A 25517-nucleotide genomic window follows, 5' to 3' on the forward strand; every position below is an offset into this window, starting at 1 on the left:
TTTCCCATTCTGAATGATCTACTAGCTAGGGGTCCTTCAAATAGAGCAGTTGATGAGTTGTTAGGGCTGAGCCATTTGCCTGACCATGGCCTTAGAAGAAGGAGACAAGATGCCAGGATAGTTCATACGGTACCAGCCTGCTACCCAGTCTCCCTTCTTCCTTTCTCTTTCCCCGTCTTTTCCCTTGAGGGTTTCTGGAAGGTGTTTTTATCCACGAAGGAAGTTAGATTAAATTAAAGCGGTACTCCACCTAGTCAACTAATACACTAGCTATTTGTATCAAAGGACAAAATGCTATATAATTACTTCTAAAGGTTTTTGACCAACCTAGTCTTTGTGTATAAATATATCTGTTTTTAAAAATGTTTTATTGAAATATATATTTAAGGAAAAAACATAAATGTATGACTTGATGAATTTTTCCAAATTAAATAGACCTGTGTAATCAACACCCAGGGTTAAGAAACAGAACTTTAGCAGCACCCCAGAAGCCTGCCTTTATTCTCGTAGCTACTCCCTATCCCTTACCTCCCCACACACCAAGAGTAACCACTGCCTTCTCACAGCATAGATTTGTTTCAGTAGTTTCTGTATTTTATATATGCACAGAGTCTTAGGGTTTATATTCTTTTATGTCTGGCTCATTTTCTTCAACTTGGTATTGGTGGGTTTCAACCATATTGTCAGGTGTGGTTGTGGATCTTCCATTCTCACTGCTATATAGTATTCCATTGTGAAAATATGCTACAATTTACTTATCATATATATATCCATGTTAATAAGAGGAATTAATATAGGACTCAAACAGTGGGAGTGAAAAGTAATTCATTCTCTAGAATAAAAATCTCCTGAGTGTGAGTTTGGAATGTTTAAGTTGTGAGAAGTACTAAAAGTAGCCTGTGATTGTTCCTAGATCCCTATGCATTTCTGGGCACTTTTTTACCCAAAGAGAGCAATGGACCAGGCCCGAGAACTGGTCAACATGTTGGAGAAGATAGCTGGCCCCATTGGCATGCGTATGAGCCCACCAGCCTGGGTCGAACTAAAGGATGACCGAATAGAGACCTACATCAGAACCATTCAATCCATGCTGGGAGTTGAGGTAATAAATTAATTTGAGTAAATTTATAGTTTGTCTGTTGTAAAATACCTGAATACTTGATTTTGAGTTATCTTGGGTATCAGTCTACTGTTGATGATGTCCAGGAATCTATGTCTTACTCACGTGCACATGAAATCCTGATTGAGAAAGTGATCGTTATGCCCGTTGGTTAACTTTGCTTCTCTCATTCTGTGTTGGCACTCTCACTTTAGTCTTCCTGGCAAGTAATGGGCTGATAGAATAGCTGACTTAACTTTAGTTCTTTATCTATAGAACATGTTGTCTTCAGATAGCAACTACTTGGGCCAGGTGCCGTCTTGCACGATTCAGTACTGAGCTGTCACAGTCTGGTCTGGCTCAAGATTAAAATTGCTCTGGCAGTGAACTTGGCCACTGGCCCATTGACTCAGTCCTGGGGACTGATGAGGAACACTGGAGCCGAGCAGGCCATAGTACTCACAACTTTCAGTTCTTATCTGTTTATAAATGAAAAAGAGGAAGAAGATTAGGGAAAGAAAAAGGCAGAGGAAAGGCTTTTGGAAGTGATTAGTTCTTTTTTTATTTTTTGAGACAGAATCTCATTGTGTTGCTCGGGCTAGAGTGAGTGCCGTGGCGTCAGCCTAGCTCACAGCAACCTCCAACTCCTGGGCTCAAGCGATCCTCCTGCCTCAGCCTCCTGAGTGGCTGGGACTACAGGCATGCGCCACCACGTCCGGCTAATTTTTTCTCTATATATTAGTTGGGCAATTAATTTCTTTCTACTTATAGTAGAGACGGGGGTCTCGCTCTTGACCAGGCAGGTTTCGAACTCCTGACCTCGAGCAGTCCGCCCGCCTTGGCCTCCCAGAGTGCTAGGATTACAGGTGTGAGCCACTATGCCGGGCCTTAATTAGTTCTTGAATTGAGAACTCTGGTGACTTGAGGTGTTCTGTGGGGATCAATCCTAGAATTCAGTCATTTTGACATCTTTTTGATCCACCACTCTTGGTACACCATTCTTGGCAGCACACTCGTGTTCTCTCCTTGGTGTGTTCTGTTTATAATTTCCTCCTGACTCCCTCTACTGTGGCCTCTGCTTTCAAAGGAATAATCCAGCTCAGTGCATCAACTCCTCCAGTTCACAACTTTTCATGTTCCCTTTACGAGAACGCACAGCCAACAGTTTTCTCATAGCATGGATGTAAGTTTCATTCTTAATGTTCACCAATTTCTCTCATGTTGGTCTTGCTGTCTCTCTGTCATCTTTAGGGCATTCTGTTTTATTATTAGATTTTTTAGGGATCCCAAACTCATATGTCTTCAGGGGCCAGATAAATAAAACAAATGAGTGACATGGGCCAGGAGGGAAGTGCAGTGAAATAAAGAGGGTAACCCCTGCAACTAGAGGTAGAAGCCAAGGATTGCCAGATGGATTTTTAATTTGCTTGGTTTTTGATAGAAGCCAAAAATCTGGATTTGTGTATGCATGCACCTCCCTATGTTTAAATGTTAATTTAAACAAACACACTTGCGAATGGGTGTAAGGACTAAAAAAATACACGTTTGCAGTGTCCATCCCATAGGCTCCCAGTGTGCAGCTGTGTTCTGAGACTTTGGAAATCATTTGATGCAATTGCTTAATGTGTGTCCTCTGAGAAGTCTTAATTAACATAACGCCAGTCTTGATTTGGAGCAGAATACTACTAATTTACCATTCATAGCGGTTTCTAGCGTAAAGGTTGGCAACCTTGTATCACTCGAGTGCTGCTTTTCTCTTGGGAAGATCCTCTTTTTTCAATATTGGATCCCTTGAACAGAGGTTGAGGATACCAACATGAGAAGTGCTGTTGACAATATCATTCTCTCTTCTAACCAGAGAGTTAGGAATAGCTAGCTGTCTATGGATTTTGCAATGGTTCCATTCCATTCTGCATTTGGCGATGAACCTTTCTGTAGTAGTGCATTCCATGTTTCCTCTGTTAAAGTTCTGTGGTATGAAGGTACTAAGTTGCTTGGTTAACTAAAGAGAGTGGTGAAAAACATTACAGGGAATTGGAAGCAATAAGTAACGTAAACTTTGCATATTTTCAAGCCTGGTCCTTTGCCAGACATCGAAAGTCTCCTAATAAATAAATCTTTGGTAATCAGGGCCAGCTGCAGGTAACTAATGGTACCATTACCTATCCATGCAGAGCAGCCCGGAGCCAAACAAATGCTAATTCAGATCCAAGGACCTTTTTCTGGTTGGGATGTTTACCCTTTTTTTCAGTTCCCTATCATACAGATCCTGTGATTTTGCAGACTGTCCCCAACTAGTGTCCCATAGAAGTCCCCAGAGAGTTCCAAAGCCTGACTTATGTGTATTTTGTCTCCTCAAGGGGAAGATACAGATGGTGGTTTGCATCATCATGGGCACCCGTGATGATCTCTATGGGGCCATCAAGAAGCTGTGCTGTGTGCAGTCCCCTGTGCCCTCCCAGGTGAGTGGGAGTTGGGGCAGGAGGCGCAGATGGCACCTCCCACCTCCCCTAAGACTTAGAAAAGGGGAAAGTGTGTTAAAAAAACCTAAAATAGCTGTTAGAAGCCAGTATGTGCAGAGCCTTCTGGTGAAAGATTCCCCTGATTAGAGTGACCTGGCAGGGAGCAGCTAGCTCTTTATAAACACTGCCTCAGGCTCCCGGGGAGCAGTTCTGCTTGTTCGGAGGCTGAATCATCAGGTAGTTTCACATTGTAGAGTTCTGAGGGTATAGGCTTTGTTCTGAAAGGGAAAAGCTGTTTTTCCTATAGGAATTTAAAAAAAATTCTACTCTACATGAGATCCTTTTCATTCTTTTTGGTTGTGTTGTGTGTGTGTGTGTGTGTGTGTGTGTGTGTGTGGTATTTTCCCGATGTACATGTGTGCTAGAAATCCTAAAATTAGAACTATTAGTGCAAAAAGAATTATCTTCCAACTCGAGTTTGATAAACAAATGTAGTATTTGCTTTAGAATTGCTTGCATTTGCCGGGAGATCTATAGTGTCCTCCCTTCTCCATACCTTTTGGTCCCTTTGTTACAGGTCATCAATGTTCGAACCATTGGTCAGCCCGCCAGGCTTCGGAGTGTGGCCCAGAAAATTTTACTTCAGATTAACTGTAAATTGGGTGGCGAGCTCTGGGGAGTGGATATTCCTCTGGTGAGTGACACTGAGCTCTCTGTTTTCATTCAGTTCGGCTCTCTAGAAAATCCTACCTGGCTGCTATTCTAGTTTTCCTTATCTGGTTATGCTTCCTATTCTCAGTGTTTACTCAGTAGTGTAAGTGGTTCACTGCCTGTCTGGGGACAGCCCATGAGCTAAGACTGGATTTTACTTTACTTTTGTGTGTGTGTGTGTGTATGACAGTGTTGCTTTGTCGCCCTGGTTAGAGTGCCGTGGCGTCAGCCTAGCTCACAGCAACTTCAAACTCCTGGGCTCAAGTGATCCTCCTGCCTCAGCCTCCCAAGTAGCATGTGCCACTGTGCCTGGCTAATTTTATCTATTTTTGGTAGAAATGGGGTCTTGCTCTTGCTCAGGCTGGTCTTAAGCTCCTGACCTCAAGTGAGCTACCCATTTCAGCCTTCCAGAGTGCTAGGATTACAGGCATGAGCCACCATGCTCAGCCACTTTCGTACCATGTCTATGGTTGCTTTTGTCTTATAAAGGTAAAATTGAATACAGGTTGAGTATCCTTTATCTGAAATGCTGAGACCAGAAGTATTTTGGATTTTTTTTTGGTTTTGGAATTTTGTATTATATTTACTGGTTAAGCATCCCAGATATGAAAATCTGAAATCTGAAATTCTTCAATGAGCATTTCCTTTGAGATTCATGTTATACTCAAAAAGTTTCAGCTCTTGCAAGATTTTGGATTTTTGGATTTGAGATGCTCAACCTATGGTTCCTATAGAATATATGGCTCACAAAGCCTAAGGTATTTACTTTTTAGTCCTTTTACAGAAAAAGTTCACTGATCCCTGGTCTAGATCTCTTTCTTCATTGTGTTTAAAAGAATGCCAAGTTGATTGTATCTTTCTCTTTCTTTCCCAGAACTTATTTTCGTATGTAAACGGTAGGGCTTAGTATAATAATGAAAAATGGAGTGATGGATTGCTTGGGTTTGGAGTTTGCTTTCTGTTTTTGTTTTCTAACCTAGAAACAATTAATGGTGATTGGGATGGATGTGTACCACGACCCCAGCAGAGGCATGCGCTCCGTGGTTGGCTTTGTTGCAAGCATCAATCTGTAAGTACTACTCACAGTGCCATTGTGTTTGCTTACCTCATTTTGATGCCTAATCTTACAACTCCAGCAAATGTTTTTGAGTGTTATATATTATAGTATAAAGAGTTCTAAACTCCTTCCTTCTCTATCTTCCTATGATATTGGTTTATGTATCCTGTTCACCAAACTTGTCACGGGTATAAATTTGCTTTCCAGTTGCATTGTAACCTCCTTCAAGGATGGGAGCTGTGTCCTCTTGTTGGCTTTTCTCCCCCAGGACATGAAGTGTTTTTTGTTTGTTCTGATTGTAAAAATGAGGCATGCTCATTCTAAATAACTGCAGAAATTTAGGAAGTAAAAGTTCCTCATGGCTCATCTTTTATTAACTACCACCAAAGGTTTGATGTGTGTATACTCTCAGGTTCTCTTGTATGCATATTAACACATATGTATGAGATACAGCTGATATATACACACACATATATTTGTTTATTTATATATGTGAGATATTACTAGGAATTCCTAGATATTACTAGGAATACTGTTACTTAGTTTGTTATATATACTTAAACTATATATTTTGGACATTTTCCCTTGTCAATACAAATCTCAACCAATTCTTGTTATCTGCTGCGCAGAATTTATTGTGTGATATATCACTATTTATTTAACTTGTTCTCTGTTGGTGGATATCTAAGTTATTAAATTTTTTATTGGAGGAGTTTTGTAGCAATATCCACAATTATACATATATTTTTGCATTTTGTATATGGCTTAAGCATATCTTTTCCCCACATCATATTTGTTCTTACATACACTATTAAATGCATTTATTAGATATGTGTTGTTGTACTGATTCGCAGAAAAACCTGTGTGTCCTGCAATCCAGACCACAGGCCTTTCTCTGTGCGTGTGTGTTCATCTTCCTATCTCTGTCTCTCTCTTTACTGACTTTCGGCCCCAGCACCCTCACAAAATGGTATTCACGAGTGGTGTTCCAGATGCCTCATCAGGAGATTGTGGACAGTCTGAAGCTATGCCTGGTGGGCTCTTTAAAGAAGTTTTATGAGGTGAGGAGAACAGAAATTCTGGGTTTTTAAGCACTACCTACACAAGTGCTCTAACAGGAAGTCTGATGTAGTGAGAAGGGTCCCAAATCAAAGGTAAGTCCCTTACGTAGTCATAGCTAAACAACAGCTCATGGTTACTCCTTTCAGGCTTCTACTTGTACAGATAAGCTCAAAGAGCTATGATTTGATTTGGTAAATAATAATTATTTTCCAAGTCATCAGCCGATTGCCCGTAGACATAATCTTCATGCCCTTATCAGGGAAGTAGGGGGTAAATTTCAGCAATTAAAGTAGCTTATGAATTTACTCAGCTTTTTATGACTGTCATTAGGCACTAGCTCTTTTCATTTTGGTTCAAGGCAAATGCCTCCCTCTAAATCATTCCTAGAACTCCAAAGAATGCTACCCATGGAGAATTGCTGTCATTAAGCTGATACTGGGTCTGGAACTGTGAGCAGGGAAGGTACTGCTTTTTGCTTTGGCCAGCACATCAAAGGAAGCACTAATAAGTGGCTTTCATTTCTTAGGGTCAGGGTTAGACCCTAACCTTTGCATATAGGTTAAACAGTAAGAACTTTAATAATTTCATGATTGAAGTCGGTCTCTAGCACTCCACCTTGTCTCTTTATAGAATGTTTCCCACAGTGTCCTGCAAGTATTAATAGTTCAATACTGTTCAGGGAGTAGAGATTATGTTAAAAAAAAAAGTTGAATTTTTGCCTCCATGAAGGTCTGTATGTTACTTTGTCACCAACTTCTGCAGACTTTCCTTTTTCTTTTTGTTGTTGTTATTGTTTTCCTTCGAAGTTTGATTTGTCTTCCAGAACCTAGCTGCGAAGCCCTTCCCATTTTCCCTCTCTGCTCCCTCCCTCAGCTGGAATCATTTGTGTTCTTTGCCCAAGACCCTTTGTTTATAGTCTGTGTAGTAGTAGCAAATATTAGTATTTTTGCCTTATATTAGTATTTGTGTCCTTATTTCTCTCTCCTACTGGATTGTAAATTACTTGAACACTGGTTACTGATGGCTGTGTAACAAATTACTCTAAAACTTAGTGGCATACAGTGAGCATGGATGATGTTCACAGTCAGGAACTTGGGTAGGGCACAGTGGGCTCCAGTTCTTCCACATGTGGGCCTCAGCATATGATCTTTCCACATGAGCTGTTTGGCTTCCTCACATGTGATGGGTGAATTCAAAGCCTGAACATCCTGTGAGATTCAGAGAGCCAGATGGACACACATGTTTACTCCTTTTATGGCTGAGCTCTGGAAGTCATGCAGTATAACTTCTGCTGCATCCACATTGTCAAGATAATCACAAAGTCCCACCAGGTTCAAGGGGGAGGGAAGTAGATTCCACCTCTTAATCTAGGGGTGGCAAGGTTCTGGAAGAGTATGTGGGACTGGAGATACAACTGTGGCTATTTTTGGAAATCAAGAAGGAGCCAGCCATGTGAAGAGAGACATTCAGACAGAGGGAATGACCACTGTCAGTTTAATGGCTTTACAGTAGGCATAAGCGTGGTGTGGTGTGTTGTGTCTAAGGGACTGGAAGAAGGCCAGGATGTCTGGAGTCCAGTAAGCAAGGGGAAATAATAAGATTGTGTCAGCCTCTCTGAACTTGGATCTTATGCCGGTGTTGGATTCAGGTAAGAGGTGGTAGTTCAGATGAAGAGAGGTGGAAAGAAAAGTATGGATTTGGGGTCTGTTTTTGACGTAAGGGTGCCAGTTTTCCTGATGGTATAGATGTGAGTAGGAGAAGAATGCAAGAGAACAAAGGATAATTTCTAAATGTTTGGCTTGAACAACTGCTCAGTTTTCTTAGAAAAGGGAAGACTCAGAAATAATATCAAGAGTTTGTGGTTTGTTTTTTTTTTCTTGAAACAGAGTCTCACTGTGTTGCCCTTGAGTAGAGTGCGGTGGCGTCAGCCTAGCTCTTGGCAACCTCCAATTCCTGGGCTCAAGTGATCCTCCTGCCTCAGCCTCCCAAATAGCTGGGACTACAGGTTCTCGCTACCACACCTGGCTAATTTTTTGTTTCTATTTTTAGTTGTCTGGCTAATTTTTTCTATTTTAATAGCGACAGTGTCTTGTTCTTGCTCAGGCTGGTCTTGAACCCCTGATTTCAAGCGATCCTCCCACCTTGGCCTCCCAGAGTGCTAGGATTACAGGCATCAGCCACCTCTGGTGGCCAAGAGTTTGTGTTTTGATTTCACTAAGTTTGATATGCTTATTTGACATCTGCGTAGAGCCTTGAAAATAGATCAGTATGGAATTCTGGGGAGGTGAGGGCTGGAGGGGAAGATTGGGACCCGTCCGCTCTTAGCTGGTGTGTAGAGTCTTTGGTGTGGAAGCAGCACCCAGAGAGAACAGGGAGGGAGAGAAAGAAAAGGAGCCCATGACCCAGAACTTAACTATGTAGAGGTGGAACAGAGGAGGAAGAACCTGCAGATAGGCGGGAGAAAGAGGAGCAGGTGAAGAGGAAGAAAATCAAGGAGCCTGTGGTCTTGCAGGAGGCGGCGGAAGGAAGTGTTGTAAAGGGGCAGGCTCTGCTCCTCCAGGTACCAGAGTTTAGTCTCGATCCGATGGTCACAGAAAAGTAACTTGAATTTGTCAGCGTGGAGAGGGAGGTCTTGGGGATGGAATCCTGATTGTAGTAGGTTAAGAGAAATCATGAGATGGCAACACTTAGATTATTTTTGTTCTTTAAAAAATAATTAATTTTTTATTTTCATCAAAAGAAGGTGTATTTAATATATACTGTATATAACTTTATTTATTTTTTTGAGAGACAGGGGCTCACCTTGTTGCCCAGGCTGGAGTGCAGTGGTGCTATCACAGCTCACTATAACTTCAAACTCCTGGGCCCAAGCCAAGCCATCTTTCCACCTCAGCCTCCCTTGCAGCTAGGACTACAGGCACACAGCACAATGCCCGACTGATTTTTAAATTTTTGTAGAGATAGGATCTCACTGTGTCTTCCAGGCTGGTCTCAAACTCCTGGTCTCAAGTGATCCTCCTGCCTGGGCCTCCCAAAGTACTGGGATTATAGGCATGAGCCACCACACCTGGGCCTACTGTATGTAGTTTTAAATATCAAATATAGTCATGTGTCACTTAGCAATGCATTAGAAATGCATTGTTAGGTGATTTTGTCATTGTGTGAACCTAACAGAGTATACTTATACAAAACTATATAGTATTGCCTATTGCTACAAATCTGTACGGCGTGTTACTGCACTGAATACTGTAAAAAATTTTAACAGAATGGTAAATATTTATGTGTCTGAATGTATCTAAACATAGAATAGGTACAGTAAAAATATGGTATTATCTTATGGGGCCATTGTTGTTACGCACTCCATCATTAACTAAATTGTCCTTTATGTGGTTTAGGATTGTAGCATCGGGATTAGCTTCTTAGAGCTGCTGTAGTTGGGAGGCTTAAACAAGAGAAATTTATTTCCTTACGTTTCTGGAGGCTAGAAGTCTGAAATCAAGGTGTTGGCAAGGCCATGTTTCCTCTGAAGGCTCCAAAAAACGAATCCTTCTTTGTCTCTTCATGTCTTTTGTTGGTGGCCAGCAACACTTGACATTCTCAGGCTTGCAGCTGTATCATTCTAATCTCGATATCTGTGGTCACATAACCTTTTACTGTGTGCCTGTGTCTTTGCTGTGTCTCTGTAGCTCCCTCTTCCTAGAAGGACTCCAGTCATTGGATTTTTAGGGCCCACCCTAGTCAGTATGACCTCTTATTAACTTGATTAGATCTGCAAAGACTCTTTCCAAATAAAGACACATTAACAGGTACTGGAGAGTAGGACTTGAACATAACTTTTTGGAGGATACAGTTTAACCCACAATAGTATCAAAAAGCATGTAATGAAAAACAGGTTTACCAACCTCTTCCTTCCCACTCTCTGTGTTCAACTCCCTAGAACAACAACTTTCACCCACTTTGCTTTTTTTTCCTTTTGGCATATATCTCCATAACCCCAAATAGTGTAGTTTTTGCTCTTCCTTTTTGAGGCATTAGCTATTGTATCACTGCTATGGAAAATGAGGATTTAGGTCTGTCACAACATGGCACTGTCACCACCCAATCCCCTACCTCAAGTCACCTGATACAGTTATTAATATATTACAAAGTCTGGTTAAATCTTTTTTTAGAGTTTATCATATTATTACAGCTGAGTCATATGTTATGATTCTAATCTCTTTCTTTTACAACTTTTTGAGTTTTTTTTTTTTCTTATGGAGTCATTAATTGCCTTGTTTTTTCTTTCCTTAGTTGTCTATATATTTATCACTCAAATTCAACTAGAGCCAGGCATGGTGGCATGTGCCTGTAGTCCCAGCTACTCAGGAGACCGAGGGGGAAGGATCACTTGAGCCTAGGAGTTCAAGACCAGCCTAGGTGATAGAGCAACCCTTTCTTTTTTTAAAAAAAGAAAAATTTCAACTAGAGACCTTTAAACTTTTCTTACTAATTTCAAACAAACCTATGATATCTATAACTTTCTTTTCTTTTTTCTTTTTTTGGCAGTCTCCTTCCTGGAACCCTGCATTCTCTCCTGTAGCAATCTAAGCCTAAATGCTCACCAGGCCCCATGCTAATCTGTTGACCTGGGGTTCCCCTTCAGCATCTGGGAAATTACTTTGGCCACTCTTCTGTGTTGGATATAAAGATATCTCTCTTGGTTTATTTCATTGTTCATTTCATTGTTTCTAAATGACTCTTCTAGTAGCTTCTCAACAAAATTTTGAGAATTTTAGATGCCTATAATACTTTACCCACACATTTGATTCACAGAATTCTGGCAATCATTTTTGTTCAGAATTTTGAAGGCATTTTGCTTCACTGTCTTCTAGATTTTGATATTATCGACCAGTCTCAACTTATTTCTAATTCTTTGTTGATGACGTTTTTTTCTTTCTATTTGTTTCCTTCTATTTGTCTCTGGCATCCTGAAATGTCATGATATGGCCTGGTGTGGGTGTTTCTCACTCATTGGGCTGAGTATTTACCAGGTCCTTTCAACCTGGAAATAAACCTGTGGTTCCACAAAATTTTCTTCTATTTCTCTGTTTTTTTTTCCTCATCCATTTCTGCTTGCTTTATCTGGTCTTCTAGATTGAAATCTCCTAATTTTTAATCTTTTATTTACTATTTTTCATATCTTTTTCTCATTCTGGTTTCTGAGTGATTTCCTTAACTTTATTTTCCCTACTAGTGAATATTTGAGAGATTTTGTTGTTGTGGGAGTTTAGGGGCCAACAGTGAAGTTAAACGGAACAGGCCCCAATATTGCCCTCATTTCTGACACTACAAGTTTGGGGAGTTCCCAAAATCACGCTCAGTTTTGAGAATTCACAGTGAGGACTCTCAGAACTCACCGAAAGCTGTTATACTCACCATTGGAGTTCATTGTGGGGAAAGGATACAAATTAATATCAGCCAAGAGAACAAGTGGATGGATAGGCAGAGTCCAGGAGCGTGGTACGAGGCACTTTCGTCATCCTCTCCCTATGGAGTCAGGATGCGTTAGTTTCCTGGCTCTGATGTGTGCTGACGTGCCAGCCAGCTATGCTCACCCAGCCACGCTCACCCAGCCACATGTCCAGAGGCTCCATTGCGTAGGCACCATGGATTGACTGACTGCCCTAGCGATTGATCTGGAACCCCCTGGCGTTCCCCGGAGCCCCCACCCTATATCACATTGTTTGTATCTAGCTGGCCTAAGCCCCACAAGTGAACAAAGATCTTATAGATTACCTCCCAGAAGCCAAGGGCAAAGGCCAGACCTCTCTCTGGGTAAGGTGAGTTCTTCACCATACAGCCCAGCTCCCAGGCTTGCCTGTGGCTCTTTTACAGCATAGCAGTCATGTTTGTCTGGAAATCTATGTGTAGCATAGCATTTGTATGACAGACACAGCAGTGGTGTCATTGTGAATATGCCAGTGTGGGGTAGGGATAGATTCAAAGAAACAATCTGCCCTGTAAAGCCATTAGATACATTTTCAAATTTTTGTACTAATTTTTCTTTTCGCTCTTAATTTACCTGCCACTTGTGATAAACTTGTGCAGATCTCTGGCATAGAAGTTAGCTGCGGGTTGGCTGCATCTGCTTCTTCCCCAGGCCTGTCATTTTTCTGTCAGCATACATCCTGGGGAGGCTTTAACCTACTTTCCCAACACAACTGATTATCAGTAGCAGTATTGTCATAAGCCTTGTCTATGTGAGTAGGCTGACTTGTACCAACAAGGTTAGTGTTACTTCATGTCATGGTATGATAGGAAGTATAAGCATCAAAAGATACTGGCATATTACTAGAGTCCTACTCAGTCATGAGTAATTAGTCCAGTTTATCATCATACTGTATGACTACAGTGTCTCCCAGAGCTGTGCCATATAGGCTTGTATTTGGCATTGTCAGGTTTCAAAAGCAGGTAGTCTCAGCAGCATGGCTTTATCCCTTCAGGTGTCTGGTTTATTTGAATAGACAGTATCATCTCTTGCTCTAAGCCTCTCCCAAGGCACCAGTATAACATTGGATTGCCCTCACTGTATAACCATTTATTATTTCCTTTACCATCAGCTACCATTCTTATTCTTCCATCCCTCCACTTATACCCAAACCTTTCTACTTTTGGAAGGGATTTTAGATTTGGCCACTGTGCTGGTCTGGATTCTGGCAGCACTGCAAGTCTAGCCGGTGTCTCCCCCTCAGTCCGCTCCCTTCATATGGTGCAGAGTTATATAGGCACAGAACTGGACAGCTGTCTTGACCACTAGGCAATGTAGCTGTATTCCATGTGAATCCCAGTTTTGCCAGATGGAATGAAGGTACAATCTACCCCATCAGGCCTTTAGGAACTCTAACATAAAGGTTTAAAAGTATGGTTAATAATTTCTTGCTTAGGGATTGTCGTGGGTTTAATTGTGTCCCTAAGAAGATGAAGTCCTAACCCTCAATACCTGTGAATGTAACCTTATTTGGAAATAGGGTCTTTATGATCAAGTTAAAATGAGGCTATTAGAGTGGTCCCTACTCCGATATAACTGAGTTCTTATGAAAAGAGAAGATTTGGACACAGACACACACACAGGGAAGATAATGTGAAGACATAAGGAAAAACCACCTACAAGCCAAGGACACCTGAGGCCACCAGAAGCTGTGAGGGCACCATGAACAGACTCTCCCTTAAGTCCCTCTGAAGGAGCCAATGCTGCCAACACCTAGCCTGTGGATTTCTAGCCTCCAGAACTGTGAGGCAGTAAGTTTGTTTGTTACTGTAGCTCTAGCAAACTAGTGCAGGTATCATTCTAGCTTCTGGCACCTGCAGTGTGGCCCTAGTCCCAGGACCACAGCATCAGGCAGAGAAAAAGAATGTTGAAGTCATCTGGAGGAAAAAGAACAAAGTATGTTGTACCAGCATTCCCCCCTCCATGGGAAGAATTATTAATACACAGTCATAGCAGCATCCTGCCCCACCCCTTCTCCAGATTCAGCAGAAAAGGCAGGAATCTGTTCAGTGGAGACATTCTCCTGGCCCCTCTTGTGTTGAGTATGAACCAGCCTTCACGTTTTTTTCCCTTCATTTTAGACAACAAATGTTTCAAGTGCCCATTCTAATTCTCTCTTAAACCATTACTGTGAGGATGAAAGTGTGTTCTTTGGTTTGAAGAAATGTCTAAATTGGTGGAGTATCTTTTGTCTTAGACCATTTCTAGTATTCTGGGGTTTTTTTTCTTTTTAAAAATTAAATCCCTGTATTCTCTTTTTTTGAGATAGAGTCTCACTTTGTTGCCCAGGCTAGAGTGCTGTGGCATCAGCCTAGCTCACAGCAACCTCAAACTCCTGGGCTCAAGCGATCCTCCTGCCTCAGCCTCCCGAGTAGCTGGGACTACAGGCATGCGCCACCATGCCTGGCTAATTTTTTCTATATATATTTTTAGTTGGTCAATTACTTTCTTTCTGTTTTTAGTAGAGACAGGGTCTCGCTCAGGCTGGTTTCAAACTCCCAACTTTGAGCAATCAGCCTGCCTCGGCCTCCCAGAGTGCTAGGATTACAGACGTGAGCCACCGCGCCCGGCCCCCTGTATTGTTCTAATTTTACCATATATGCTGCCAAAGCGAGCAGACGTTTATAATATTTTGAGCATTTGCATCTACCAGCAGATATGCAAAGCCTCGTCTGTAAGAAGTGGCTGCTCCTGTCAGGAGCTCCTGCAGACTCCTGGGGCTACCACAGTCAGTCCAACTTGCCAGCCAAATACAGAGCCTTCCCCCTAGGGGATCTGCCCCATAGCCCTCTGCACTCTCTTTTTGGCAGATAGCACAGTTCCTGTTGGCAGTTTGTGCTTCAAAGGGTACAAGAGGAACTTTCGATTCAGCCCATGTCTGCATGGCTACAGCTCCCCATCGTCCACTCGTGTCATGGAGCTGGGTGGCCACCTCAAGTGGGCACACTTGGATACCCACTCCCTGCTTCTAGTCCCCTTCCCACTCTGGAAAGGAGGTTCTTCTGATGAGCACCAGCCTACTTTTGTTTTAATTGAGGTGAAATAAAATAACATGTAAATTAACCATTTTATAATATATAATTCATGCATACTTAGTATATATATAATACTATGCAACTACCAGCTCTCTCTAGTTTAAAAATATTTTCAAGGCCGGGCGTGGTGGCTCACGCCTGTAATCCTAGCACACTGGGAGGCCGAGGCGGGCGGATTGCTCGAGGTCAGGAGTTCGAAACCAGCCTGAGCAAGAGCAAGACCCTGTCTCTACTAGAAATAGAAAGAAATTAACTGGCCACCTAACATATATATAGAAAAAATTAGCCGGGCATGGTGGCACATGCCTGTAGTCCCAGCTACTCGGGAGGCTGAGGCAAGGATTGCTTGAGCCCATGAGTTTGAGGTTGCTGTGAGCTAGGCTGATGCCATGGCACTCACTCTAGCCTAGGCAACAAAGCGAGACTCTGTCTCAAAAAAAAAATATTTTCAGTACCCCCCAAAAAACACCCTGTATCCATTAAATAATTATTCCTTATTCACCTTTCCCCCTACTTTTTTGTTGTTGTTGTTGGAGATAGTCTCACTCTGTAGCCCTGGCTAGAGTGTAGTGGTATCAGCCTAGCTCACAGCAACCTCAAACTCCTGGGCTCAAGCGATCCTCTTGCCTTAGCCTCCCAAGTAGCAGGGACTGACTACAGGTGTGTGCCACCGTGCCCAGCTTTTTCTATTTTTGTAGCGATGGGGTCACACTTTTGTTCAGCCTAGTCTCGAATTCCTGAGCTCAGGCAATCCTCTTGCCTGGGCCTCCCAGAGTGCTAATTGAAGCATTTGACATCCATTCATGATTTTAAAAGATACCCATTGGTGATTAAGAAAAAAACCAAAAAACTCCCAGCAAACTAGGAATAGAGGGGAATTTCATCAACTTGATTTAAAAAAATCTATAAAACACCTACAATTAACATAATCGTGAGAAACTAGATTGATGTCCTAAGATTAGGAGTAAGACAGGAATGTCCTTTGCCACCACTTCTATTCAATTTTGTACTGGAACTCCTGGCTAATGCAATAAGAAAAGGAAATTAAAGCCATACAGATTGGGAAGGAGGAAAGAAAATTCTTTGTTTGCAGATAGCATGATTGTCTGTGTAGAAAATACCAAGGAATCAACAACTCCAAAAAAACCCCTGCAGGATCTCATAGGCAAGAATTACAAGGTTGCAGAATACCAAGTTCATATACAAAAGTCAGTTGCTTAAAACAAGTCAATTCCTTTGCTGTGCATCATCAATGAACAGTTGGGATTTTAAATTAAAAACATTTGTATATTAGCACAAAAATGGAATATTTAATTTTAAATCTAATAAGTTATGTACAGGATTTACATATGGAAAACTACAAAACCGATGGAAAAAAAAAATCAAAGACCAGCTAAATAGATGGAGAAATATTCCATGTCCATCGATTGGAAGACTCAATATCATTAAGATGTCATTTCTTCCCAATTTTGATTGCTAGATTCGATGCACTCCTAATTAAAATTTTACCAACTTAGTTTGTGGATATCAACAAATGGATTTGAAGGTTTATAGGGAGTGGCAAAAGATAGGTTAGTCAGTACAATACTGCAGAGGACTGATGACTACCCAACTTAAAGACTTAAGTGTAAAACTACGTAATCAAGATTGTGTGGCATTAATGAAAGAACAGGCAAACTGCTCAGTGGAACAGAATGGAGAGCCCAAAATAGACCCATACAAACATGGTCCAGTGATCTTTGATAAAGGAACACAGGCAATTCAATGGAAAAACAATAGTCTTTTTGGCTGGGTGTAGTAACTCACACCTGTAATCCTAGCACTTTGGGAGGCCAAGGTGGGAGGGTTGCTTCAAGCCAGGAATTCAAAACCAGCCTGAGCAATAGTGAGATCCCATCTTTACAAAAATTTAAAATATAGCCAGGTGTAGTGGCAAGTGCCTGTAGTCCCAGCTCCTCGGGAGGCTGAGGCAGGAGGATGTTGAGCCCAGGGGATCAAGGTTGTACTACTCCATGACCACACCTCTGAATAGCCACTGCATTCCAGCCTGGACAACATAGTGAGACCCCATCTTTAAAAAAATTTTTTTAAGGTTAAACATAGATTTACCATATGACCAAGGAATTCTAGTCCTAGGTTTATAGTCAAGAGAATTGAAAACATATATGTCCACACAAAAACTTGTACACAAATGTTTATAGCAGTATTATTCATAATGGCCCAAAATGGAAATAATCCAAATGTGTAAGAACTGATAAGTAGATGAAATGTGATACATGTCTATGAAATGGAATATTATTCTGCGGTAAATGGGAGTGGAGGACTTGAGACATGCTGCAACATGGACAAATCATGAAAACATGTTCAGTGAAATTTCTTGGACACAAGATTTTATTTGTCCAGTATAGGCCAACCCATAGAGACAGAAAGTATGTCAGTGAGTTCTAGGAGTTGGTGGGGAGGGGGCAATGGAAAGCAACTGCTACGGGGTATGGGATTACCTTTTGGGGTGAGGAATATGTTCTAAACTTAGATAGTGGTGATGGTTTCACAATTCTAAAACTATAAAAACCTTTGAATTGTGAAGTTGAAAATAGTGAGTTTTATGATATATCAAATTATATCTCCGTAAAGCTGTTCAAAATAAAAGGCACTCCTCAATCTCATAGCCTTTTAGCCACTGTTGTGGAATCAGCAGACCTGTCAGAGGAAAAACACCTTCTTCCTGTGCCTGGCTCATGGCTCCAGCCCCATCCCTCCTACGCAGGTGCTGGGCCATGTCTAAGGTCTTCACCTAGATGCTTTTACATTGTGTCCAGCTTTTCCAGTTGTCCAGAGGTGTAGAGTTTCTTTCAACATTTTTAACTAAAGATAACTGCTTCCTCCTGTAATCCTAGCACGCTGGGAGGCCGAGGCGGGTGGATTGCTCGAGGTCAGAAGTTCGAAACCAGCCTGAGCAAGAGCGAGACCCTGTCTCTACTATAAAATAGAAATAAATTAATTGGCCAACTAATATATATACAAAAAATTACCCGGGCATGGTGGCGCATGCCTATAGTCCCAGCTACTTAGGAGGCTGAGGCAGCAGGATTGCTTGAGCCCAGGAGTTTGAGGTTGCTGTGAGTGAGGCTGACGCCACAGCACTCACTCTAGCCTGGGCAATAAAGTAGGACTCTGTCTCAAAAAAAATAAATAAATAAATAAAGATAACTGCTTCCAAAAGGTTTAGTGAGAACAGTGCCATTGTTTTGCATTTTTACAAATGGCTTTGATGTCTGGGCTAACAAAAGTTAGATAAATATTCTTCTACATTTTAGTCTTATCACACACATTTACTGTCTGGAAGATTCAATTTTATATTTGTGAGAGAACGAAAGTGAAAAAGGCAAGCAAGGTTATTAGTGGTATTATGAAAATAGTCTTGACCAGTGGACTTCCTGAAACTGTCTCAGGGACTCCTTGGGGGCAGGCAGCAGGAGCAATTCTTTCAGAGCACACGCTGGGCATCGCCGCTGGAGCCCACGCGGGGCCACCGGGCTCCCAGACCACGTGCCCAGTTGTCTGCTCAGCCTCTGCTCAGAAGTCTCATGGCCACTGAAACCTAATTTGTGATTCTCGGCGGCAGCGTTTCCTTCCACGCAGATGTGAGAGTCAAAACAAGCTGCGATCTGGACATCTGCCTGTGCTCTCCCTCTCACCGGATGCAAGTTGATCCGAGCCGGCCTGAGCGGTAGGGATGTTGGGCTGGGCTCTGGTCAGCCCCGCCCCTGCTGCTGCGGGCCGCCTAGCGCTGGACCAGTTCTTACTAGTGTTTGACCCCAGAGCAGAGAGGGAATGGGCCAAGGTGTCGCCTTTGGACTTAGAAGTTCAGGCACCTGTGGGATTCGTGAGACCGGGCCTTTCTGCTTTTCACTCCCAACTTCACTTCCCTTTTCTCAGCGAATTAGGAGGAGGTTGGGGTGGAAGGTTATCTTGAGCAAGTGATGATTGGTTTGTGGGATCTTCTAGACTCCAGCCTGCCTTTCCTGCACCCACCACTGCCCATAGCTTGTCTGGCCTCTTCTGGACCTGGAAAAGCGTGTCAGCGCTCGGGCTCCCTCTTCCTCCTGCCCACACCCACTCCTGGCATCTGCTCCTGGGAGGCTTCAGAGGCCCACTGGTCACCTGTGAAGGCTCCTGTCTCAGAAGTTCATTTCAGGGCTTTCTTGCATCAGCTGGTCTTCAGTAGTCCTGTGAATATCTGCGATTTCTATATTATTTTGATTCTTTTGGTGTTATTATGGGAATAAAGGTTTTCTGTATCTTTTGACATCCCAAACTAGAAATGACTTCCTAATATATCCATTCTTCTTAAGTCTGGTTTTCTTTTTTTGTCTTTTCTTTCTTTCTTTTTTTTTTTTTTTTTTTTTGAGATAGGGTCTCACTCTGTCACCCTGGCTAGAGTGCAGTAGCGTTGTCATAGCTCACAGCAACCTCAAACTCCTGGGCTCAAATGATCCTCCTGCCTCAGCCTCCCAAGTAGCTAGGACTATAGGTGTGTGCCACCACGCCCACCTAATTTTTCTATTGTTTGTGGAGACTGGTCTTATTCTTGCTCAGACTAGTCTCAAACTCCTGACCTCAAGCAATCCTCTGTGTCGGACTCCCAAAGTGCCCAGCCCTTCAGTGTGTTTTATAGTTCTTTTCTAGAGTAATCTTTCAAAACTGATCATATAGTTCCGTCTCTGGTGAGTTACTCACCTCTTGTGTAGCCACAATCTAGGTCTTTGCTCATGCCCTGCCTGGAGTCCTTTTACCCGTTCTGCTGACCACATTGTCTACTCATTCTTTCAATTATGCCTTTCCTGACACACTTCCCCCCCCCAGAGAACAAATCTTACATTCCTCTGTTCCCACAGCATTTTATTCATATCTTTTTTATATTGTTTATAATACATTGAGGGCATTTCCTTTATATATCTGTCTCCCCTTTCTAATTTGAGTCCATGAATATTTGGATGGTATCAAAATAATTTTTTTTTAATTTTCTGAGGTAAGTGCAATGGCTCCTATCTAGTGAACATTAAGTATTTGTTCCGTGAATGAATGGAGCCACACATAAAAACATCTCAAGGCCGGGCGCGGTGGCTCACACCTGTAATCCTAGCACTCTGGGAAGCCGAGATGGGTGGATTGCTCGAGGTCAGGAGTTAGAAACCAGCCTGAGCAAGAGTGAGACCCCGTCTCTACTATAAATATAGAAAGAAATTAATTGGCCAAATAATATATATAGAAAAAAATTAGCCGGGCATGGTGGCGCATGCCTGTAGTCCCAGCTACTTGGGAGGCTGAGGCAGGATGATTGCTTGAGCCCAGGAGTTTGAGGTTGCTGTGAGCTAGGCTGATGCCACGGCACTCACTCTAGCCTGTGCAACAAAGCGAGACTCTGTCTCAAAAAAAAAAAAAAAAAAAAAAATCTCAAATATTCAGCAAATATTTATTGCCTGCTTGACCCTTGCCACTGCACTGAGTGCTAAGGGATGCTGAGATTAACAAGTACAGTCCTGCTCTCAAGGAACTTGTTACTTACTGTTCCGTGTATCTACCAAGTATTAATACTAAAGTGGTTTTATAGCATATATTTAGGAATTCTGTTTCAACTTTGCAACTTGTGATTTGTCTCCTATCCTGACTCCTGGACGATAGTTTTATAATTTATAAAATGAGGAGAATAGACTAGATGACCTAGAAAATTTAACACTGTTATTTTTAGCTCTTTCAGCTCCATGATTACTGGAACCATGTCTTTCAGTTCCACTGGGGGCTCGAGTAGGGCCGAGCATGGGGCCTCATACTCAGTGTTTGGTCAGCATGTGTTAAAGAGGTGATGTCAGTGAATACTTCAAATTTGATTCCTGTTTTTCACTCCATTGATTTCATGTTCTTTCTCTGTGATTCAGAATGTCTGTATTTCCTGGATCTAGCTTGGTCTCAACTTTTGTGTACTGCTTTTTCATATATATATATATATATATATGTGTATTTTTATATATGTGTAAACCCTGTCTCAAAAAAACAAAAAGAAAGTGCTGGGGCAATTTGAGACTGTGAAGATGAATTGTAGGCTTATAAATGTAGTGCTTGAAGTTTCTCAGATAAGGAGAGCATTTATAAAATATTTGAAACTGAACTTAAACTTCATAAGATTCTTTTTTTTTTTTCTTTTTGCTCAAGAAACTGAAATCTACATAAGATTCTTAATGATTTTTAAATAATAGGGCTACTTTGAAATAAAATTTTCATATAAACTATAAAGAATAGTACATACATATTTAATTAACACCTAAATCTAGTTTATCATTTAGGTTTTTGAGGGGAATTGTCTACAGAAACCTAGAATGAACCACACCCCACTGGAATCAAAACTAAGAGTTAAACCAAAGCTATTTTAAGGGAACTTCTAGTTTAAAATGGAACTTGAATTATTGAAGTTGAACATAATTATTGAAGTTGAACAACTTGGACATAATTATATTGCCTGAATGGGGAAAAATTAATTCTTCAAAGTGATTCAAGCTAGCATTTAATCTAATTTGGATCCATAGACAATTAATGTGGCTGTTTGCTAATTACATAGTTATAGTGAAAATGCTTCACACTACACCAGATTGTAAAGTAATCCTTAGTAATTGCCCCATTCCCTTGTCAGCAGCTTTAGTAGATGTTGCCAGTATGTAAAAATCTGAGGATGGTGGATCTGTGGCATGTGTGATCATGTGTTAAAATTTCTCAAACTCTTCACCTTGCTCTTTGCCCAGGTAGTTATTAGTGTTAAATCCAAGTAGAAGGAGGATTGCTCCAGCCCATAATTTTCTCACCATTCCTTTGAACTTTGTTCACACTGTTTGAGGATAAGCCGTGTGTGTGTGACTCATACTTACTTTGTTTTCATGTTTTATAACACCTTTGCTGTACCAGGCCTGTTTTACCACCCCAAGGAAGTCTAGAAATGATTAGAAGCTTTTTCCCCTGCCCGTCAGACACAATATCTTTGGGGCCAAGTCAAACGGTCTGTGGCCGTGACTCTAGTTGTAGGACTTGAGTGAGCCTCTCACTGACTGTGGTCTTTAGCCCTCAGATCCTGTGAGTCACCTCATCCTGGGTTTCATTTCAGGTGAACCACTGTCTACCAGAGAAGATTGTGGTATACCGTGATGGAGTGTCTGATGGCCAACTAAAGACAGTGGCCAACTATGAGATTCCTCAACTACAGAAGTGTTTTGAAGCTTTTGAGAATTATCAGCCCAAGATGGTGGTGTTCGTAGTTCAGAAGAAAATCAGCACCAATCTATACCTGGCCACCACTGAGCACTTTGTGACTCCCTCCCCCGGGACTGTGGTGGATCACACAATAACAAGCTGTGAGTGGTAAGTGCGCAAAAGCATGGTATTTGAGGAAGACTAGGTTGGAGAAGTTATCTATTTCTTGGGTATTAGATTGGGAGGTTGCCTGGAGAGGTATGGACTGGAATTCTCAGAGATGCTACAGTTAAAGGAATGAAGCTTTTAAAAAATGATTTAAAAACAGCAAGAAAGCTTTTACCTCTTAAGTGTAAAGTATTGAACATACATTCTTTTTTTCCTAAGGTAGTGTGTGCTTAACCTTCTATAGGCAGATAAGGGAGTTTCTACCACTATTCTTTTTTTTTTTTTTTTTTTGAGACAGAGTCTCTTTGTTGCCCAGGCTAGAGTGAGTGCCATGGCATCAGTCTAGCTCACAGCAGCCTCAAACTCCTGGTCTCAAGTAATCCTCCTGCCTCAGCCTCCTGTGTAGCTGGGGCTACAGGCATGCACCACCATGCCCAGCTAATTTTTTCTATTTTTAGTAGAGATGAAGTCTCGCACTTGCTAATAAGGCTGGTCTCAAACTCCCGACCTCAGGCAATCCTCTTGTCTCGGCCTCCCAGAGTGTGTACCACTATTCTTAACTAGGCTGTTAGTCAGGAGACCTGGATTATAATCCTGGTCCAATCCCTGTGTGTCCTTGGCCAGTCATTTAACCTATCTGAGTGAGAGGTTCAATTTAACCTCTCTCAGTGAAGGAGCTACAGTGATCTCCAAGATCCCTGCTAGCTCCATCTGGCCAGATCCAACCACATCAATAATTTGTGCTTTTTCCTTACTAGGGTGGATTTCTACCTTCTTGCCCATCATGTACGGCAGGGCTGTGGCATTCCGACACATTACGTCTGTGTTCTCAACACCGCAAACCTGAGCCCCGATCACATGCAGAGGTGGGCCGATCCGTAGCTTACTTTCTCATTCTTAAATAATTCTGGCCAGCTAGCTAAGGTGGGTTCACTGCCCACCCTACATTTATTTACTCCTTTCTTCATGTCTTTGACAACAATGGTATTTTTTTGAGGAGTGATTAGTAATCCTGGTTTTACATTAAAATTATTTGAAGAGCTTTAAAGAAAATACTGATGCCAGACTTCACCCCCAAGCATTTTGAGGCACTTGTGTTTTTAAAAACTGTTTCAGGTGATTATGACAAACAGCCAGATACGAGACCCAGTGCCCTTGAGTTCAGATTGTATACATACCCTACTGGGATACTAAACCCTCTACAGCCCTTTCTTGTAGACAAAAAGGATTTTCTCTTGTGTTTTTCCTTTTTTGAAACAAGGAGATGCCTAAAGTGGGGGATTTACCCATGTCCTCTGATTTAGGAATAGTGGAAATGGAAATAATTCCATTTAAAAATTATGATTCCAAAAAGCTGCATCATGTATTCCTCAGTTCCCCAGTTTTTAGGAAAGTGTGCTGGGTGTCATATCCCTATAGGTATATAATCATGCCCCAAATTGCAGGTGGAGGGTGACAAGGATCCTATTTTCTTCTTGGCCTACAGGTTGACTTTCAAACTGTGCCACATGTACTGGAACTGGCCTGGTACCATCAGAGTCCCAGCGCCTTGCAAGTATGCCCACAAGCTAGCTTTCCTGGCAGGACAAATCTTACATCATGAACCAGCCATGCAGCTGTGTGAGAACCTGTTCTTCCTGTGACTGAGTGGCCTGCGTGTAGGCCGGTTAGGAGAAAGTCCACTTCTGAGCTCGGCTGGGACTCTCGCAGAATCAGCAGAGGATGAAGTGGGTTTTGCGTCGGCGTTTCTCCTTTCTCCAACTCTGTAGAATAAGATTCTTTCTTTTTTTTTCCTTTTAAACCAGGTATCACGAAAAAGCAAGTTTCTTTTTAAGTATCAGCTGGAAATTGCCTTGTTTGTTGCCTGTGGGGAGCACGTGGTGGTGGTACACCACCTCTGCGCAGAGTGGGTGGATCCGGGGAGCTGTTAGGGGCGTCCAAAGCCAACAGGAGCTGTAGAGACCTGCAGAAGAAGCAGTTGCACCTCTAAGCTGTGCTCACCAAGCAGTTCCCATTTCTGGTGCCAGAGGTGATAACGAATGAAGTCATTGCAAGTTTCTCAAAGTAAAGAGAGTTACTTTATTTGGGCAGCTGGGTAAGGTCATAGCAGGCCTGTGAAACGACATTTTTCAAACAGATATTTCTATTGCTGGCAGGTGTGCAAGTTGTGTAGTAAAACCATCTTGTGGCATACTGAGGCCCTTGGTGATTTAATCTTCTCTGGAGATTCAGTTTATGATGCCTGTGACTCGAGTTGGATTTGAAAGTGGTTTTCACCTATTCTGTGGCCTCTTGACAGAGTCCATATGAAGTTTTTCTGTAGCTTTTAGTTACTTCAGCATACCATTGCTTCCTTCTCCCAAATAGACACATTCACACACACACATCTTTGCTCTTTGTGACTGATCTTCAGCAAATTTTAGTTTTAGTTTAGTCTTTTTGTTTTTGTTTTAGAGATAGGGTCTTGCCATGATGCCCAGTCTGGTCTTGAACTCTTGGCCTCAAATGATCCTCCTTCCTCAGCCTCCCAAGTAGGTGGGATGATAGGTGCATGCCACCACACCTGGCTACGTTTTAGTTTTTTAAGTAACAATCAGAACACACGTAAAAAATTCAACAGCTAGGAAACTTTGGCATGGGGGTGTGAGTTTTTACTGAAGCTTTCTCCCAGGTGTGTGACCTTCATTTTTGTTTATATATGTTTGTAAATGGAATTACTCATTTCTCTTGCATAATAACCTCTTCCTGGTTGTTGGCTCACTTTGCTAGGAATTTTTCTGAATCCAAGTTAAAATTTCCAGAAGTTGGTTTGGAAAACGTGACACTTCTACCAAAGTCCAGATGGTTTAGAAAGTTGTCCCTCTTTCTGTGGGTCCCTCTTTCAATGTTTTTGAAAAGCACTTTTTTTCCTGTGTTTTTTTCTCCCCCTCTCCCTGTTTTAAAATTTTCTCTCAGTCCTCTCAGGCTTAATTCTATCTTATCTTGCTTTACTGGGTTTTAAAACCCAGTCTTATTTAACCTTTTTAAAATTTGTATTTATTTATTTTTTGGTATGATGGCAGGGAGGGAACAAAACAAATACCCATTTTATGTGCATGTGAGAAGAGAAACTTTAGTGTAAAACTTCGTAAAAGAAGAAAACCAAGGAAATCTTTAG

The 25517-nt window shown here is 41.8% G+C and overlaps 1 protein-coding gene across 1 annotated transcript in view; it reads left to right on the top strand.

Moving 5' to 3' along the window:
- Positions 1 to 24806, top strand: part of PIWIL2 (piwi like RNA-mediated gene silencing 2) — a 50337-nt gene extending 25531 nt beyond the window's left edge. The window contains exons 15-22 of the mRNA XM_012739283.3: positions 914 to 1102; positions 3460 to 3561; positions 4139 to 4255; positions 5253 to 5341; positions 6285 to 6390; positions 22107 to 22360; positions 23119 to 23226; positions 23847 to 24806. Coding sequence (XP_012594737.1) covers positions 914 to 1102; positions 3460 to 3561; positions 4139 to 4255; positions 5253 to 5341; positions 6285 to 6390; positions 22107 to 22360; positions 23119 to 23226; positions 23847 to 24003 — 1122 coding nt within the window. The 3' untranslated portion in view covers positions 24004 to 24806. The remainder of the gene's footprint in view (positions 1 to 913; positions 1103 to 3459; positions 3562 to 4138; positions 4256 to 5252; positions 5342 to 6284; positions 6391 to 22106; positions 22361 to 23118; positions 23227 to 23846) is intronic.
- Positions 24807 to 25517: the final 711 nt, after the last annotated feature.

The sequence above is a fragment of the Microcebus murinus genome, chromosome 24 (assembly GCF_040939455.1).
Source record: "Microcebus murinus isolate Inina chromosome 24, M.murinus_Inina_mat1.0, whole genome shotgun sequence".
In the NCBI taxonomy this organism is placed as follows: Eukaryota; Metazoa; Chordata; class Mammalia; order Primates; family Cheirogaleidae; genus Microcebus; species Microcebus murinus.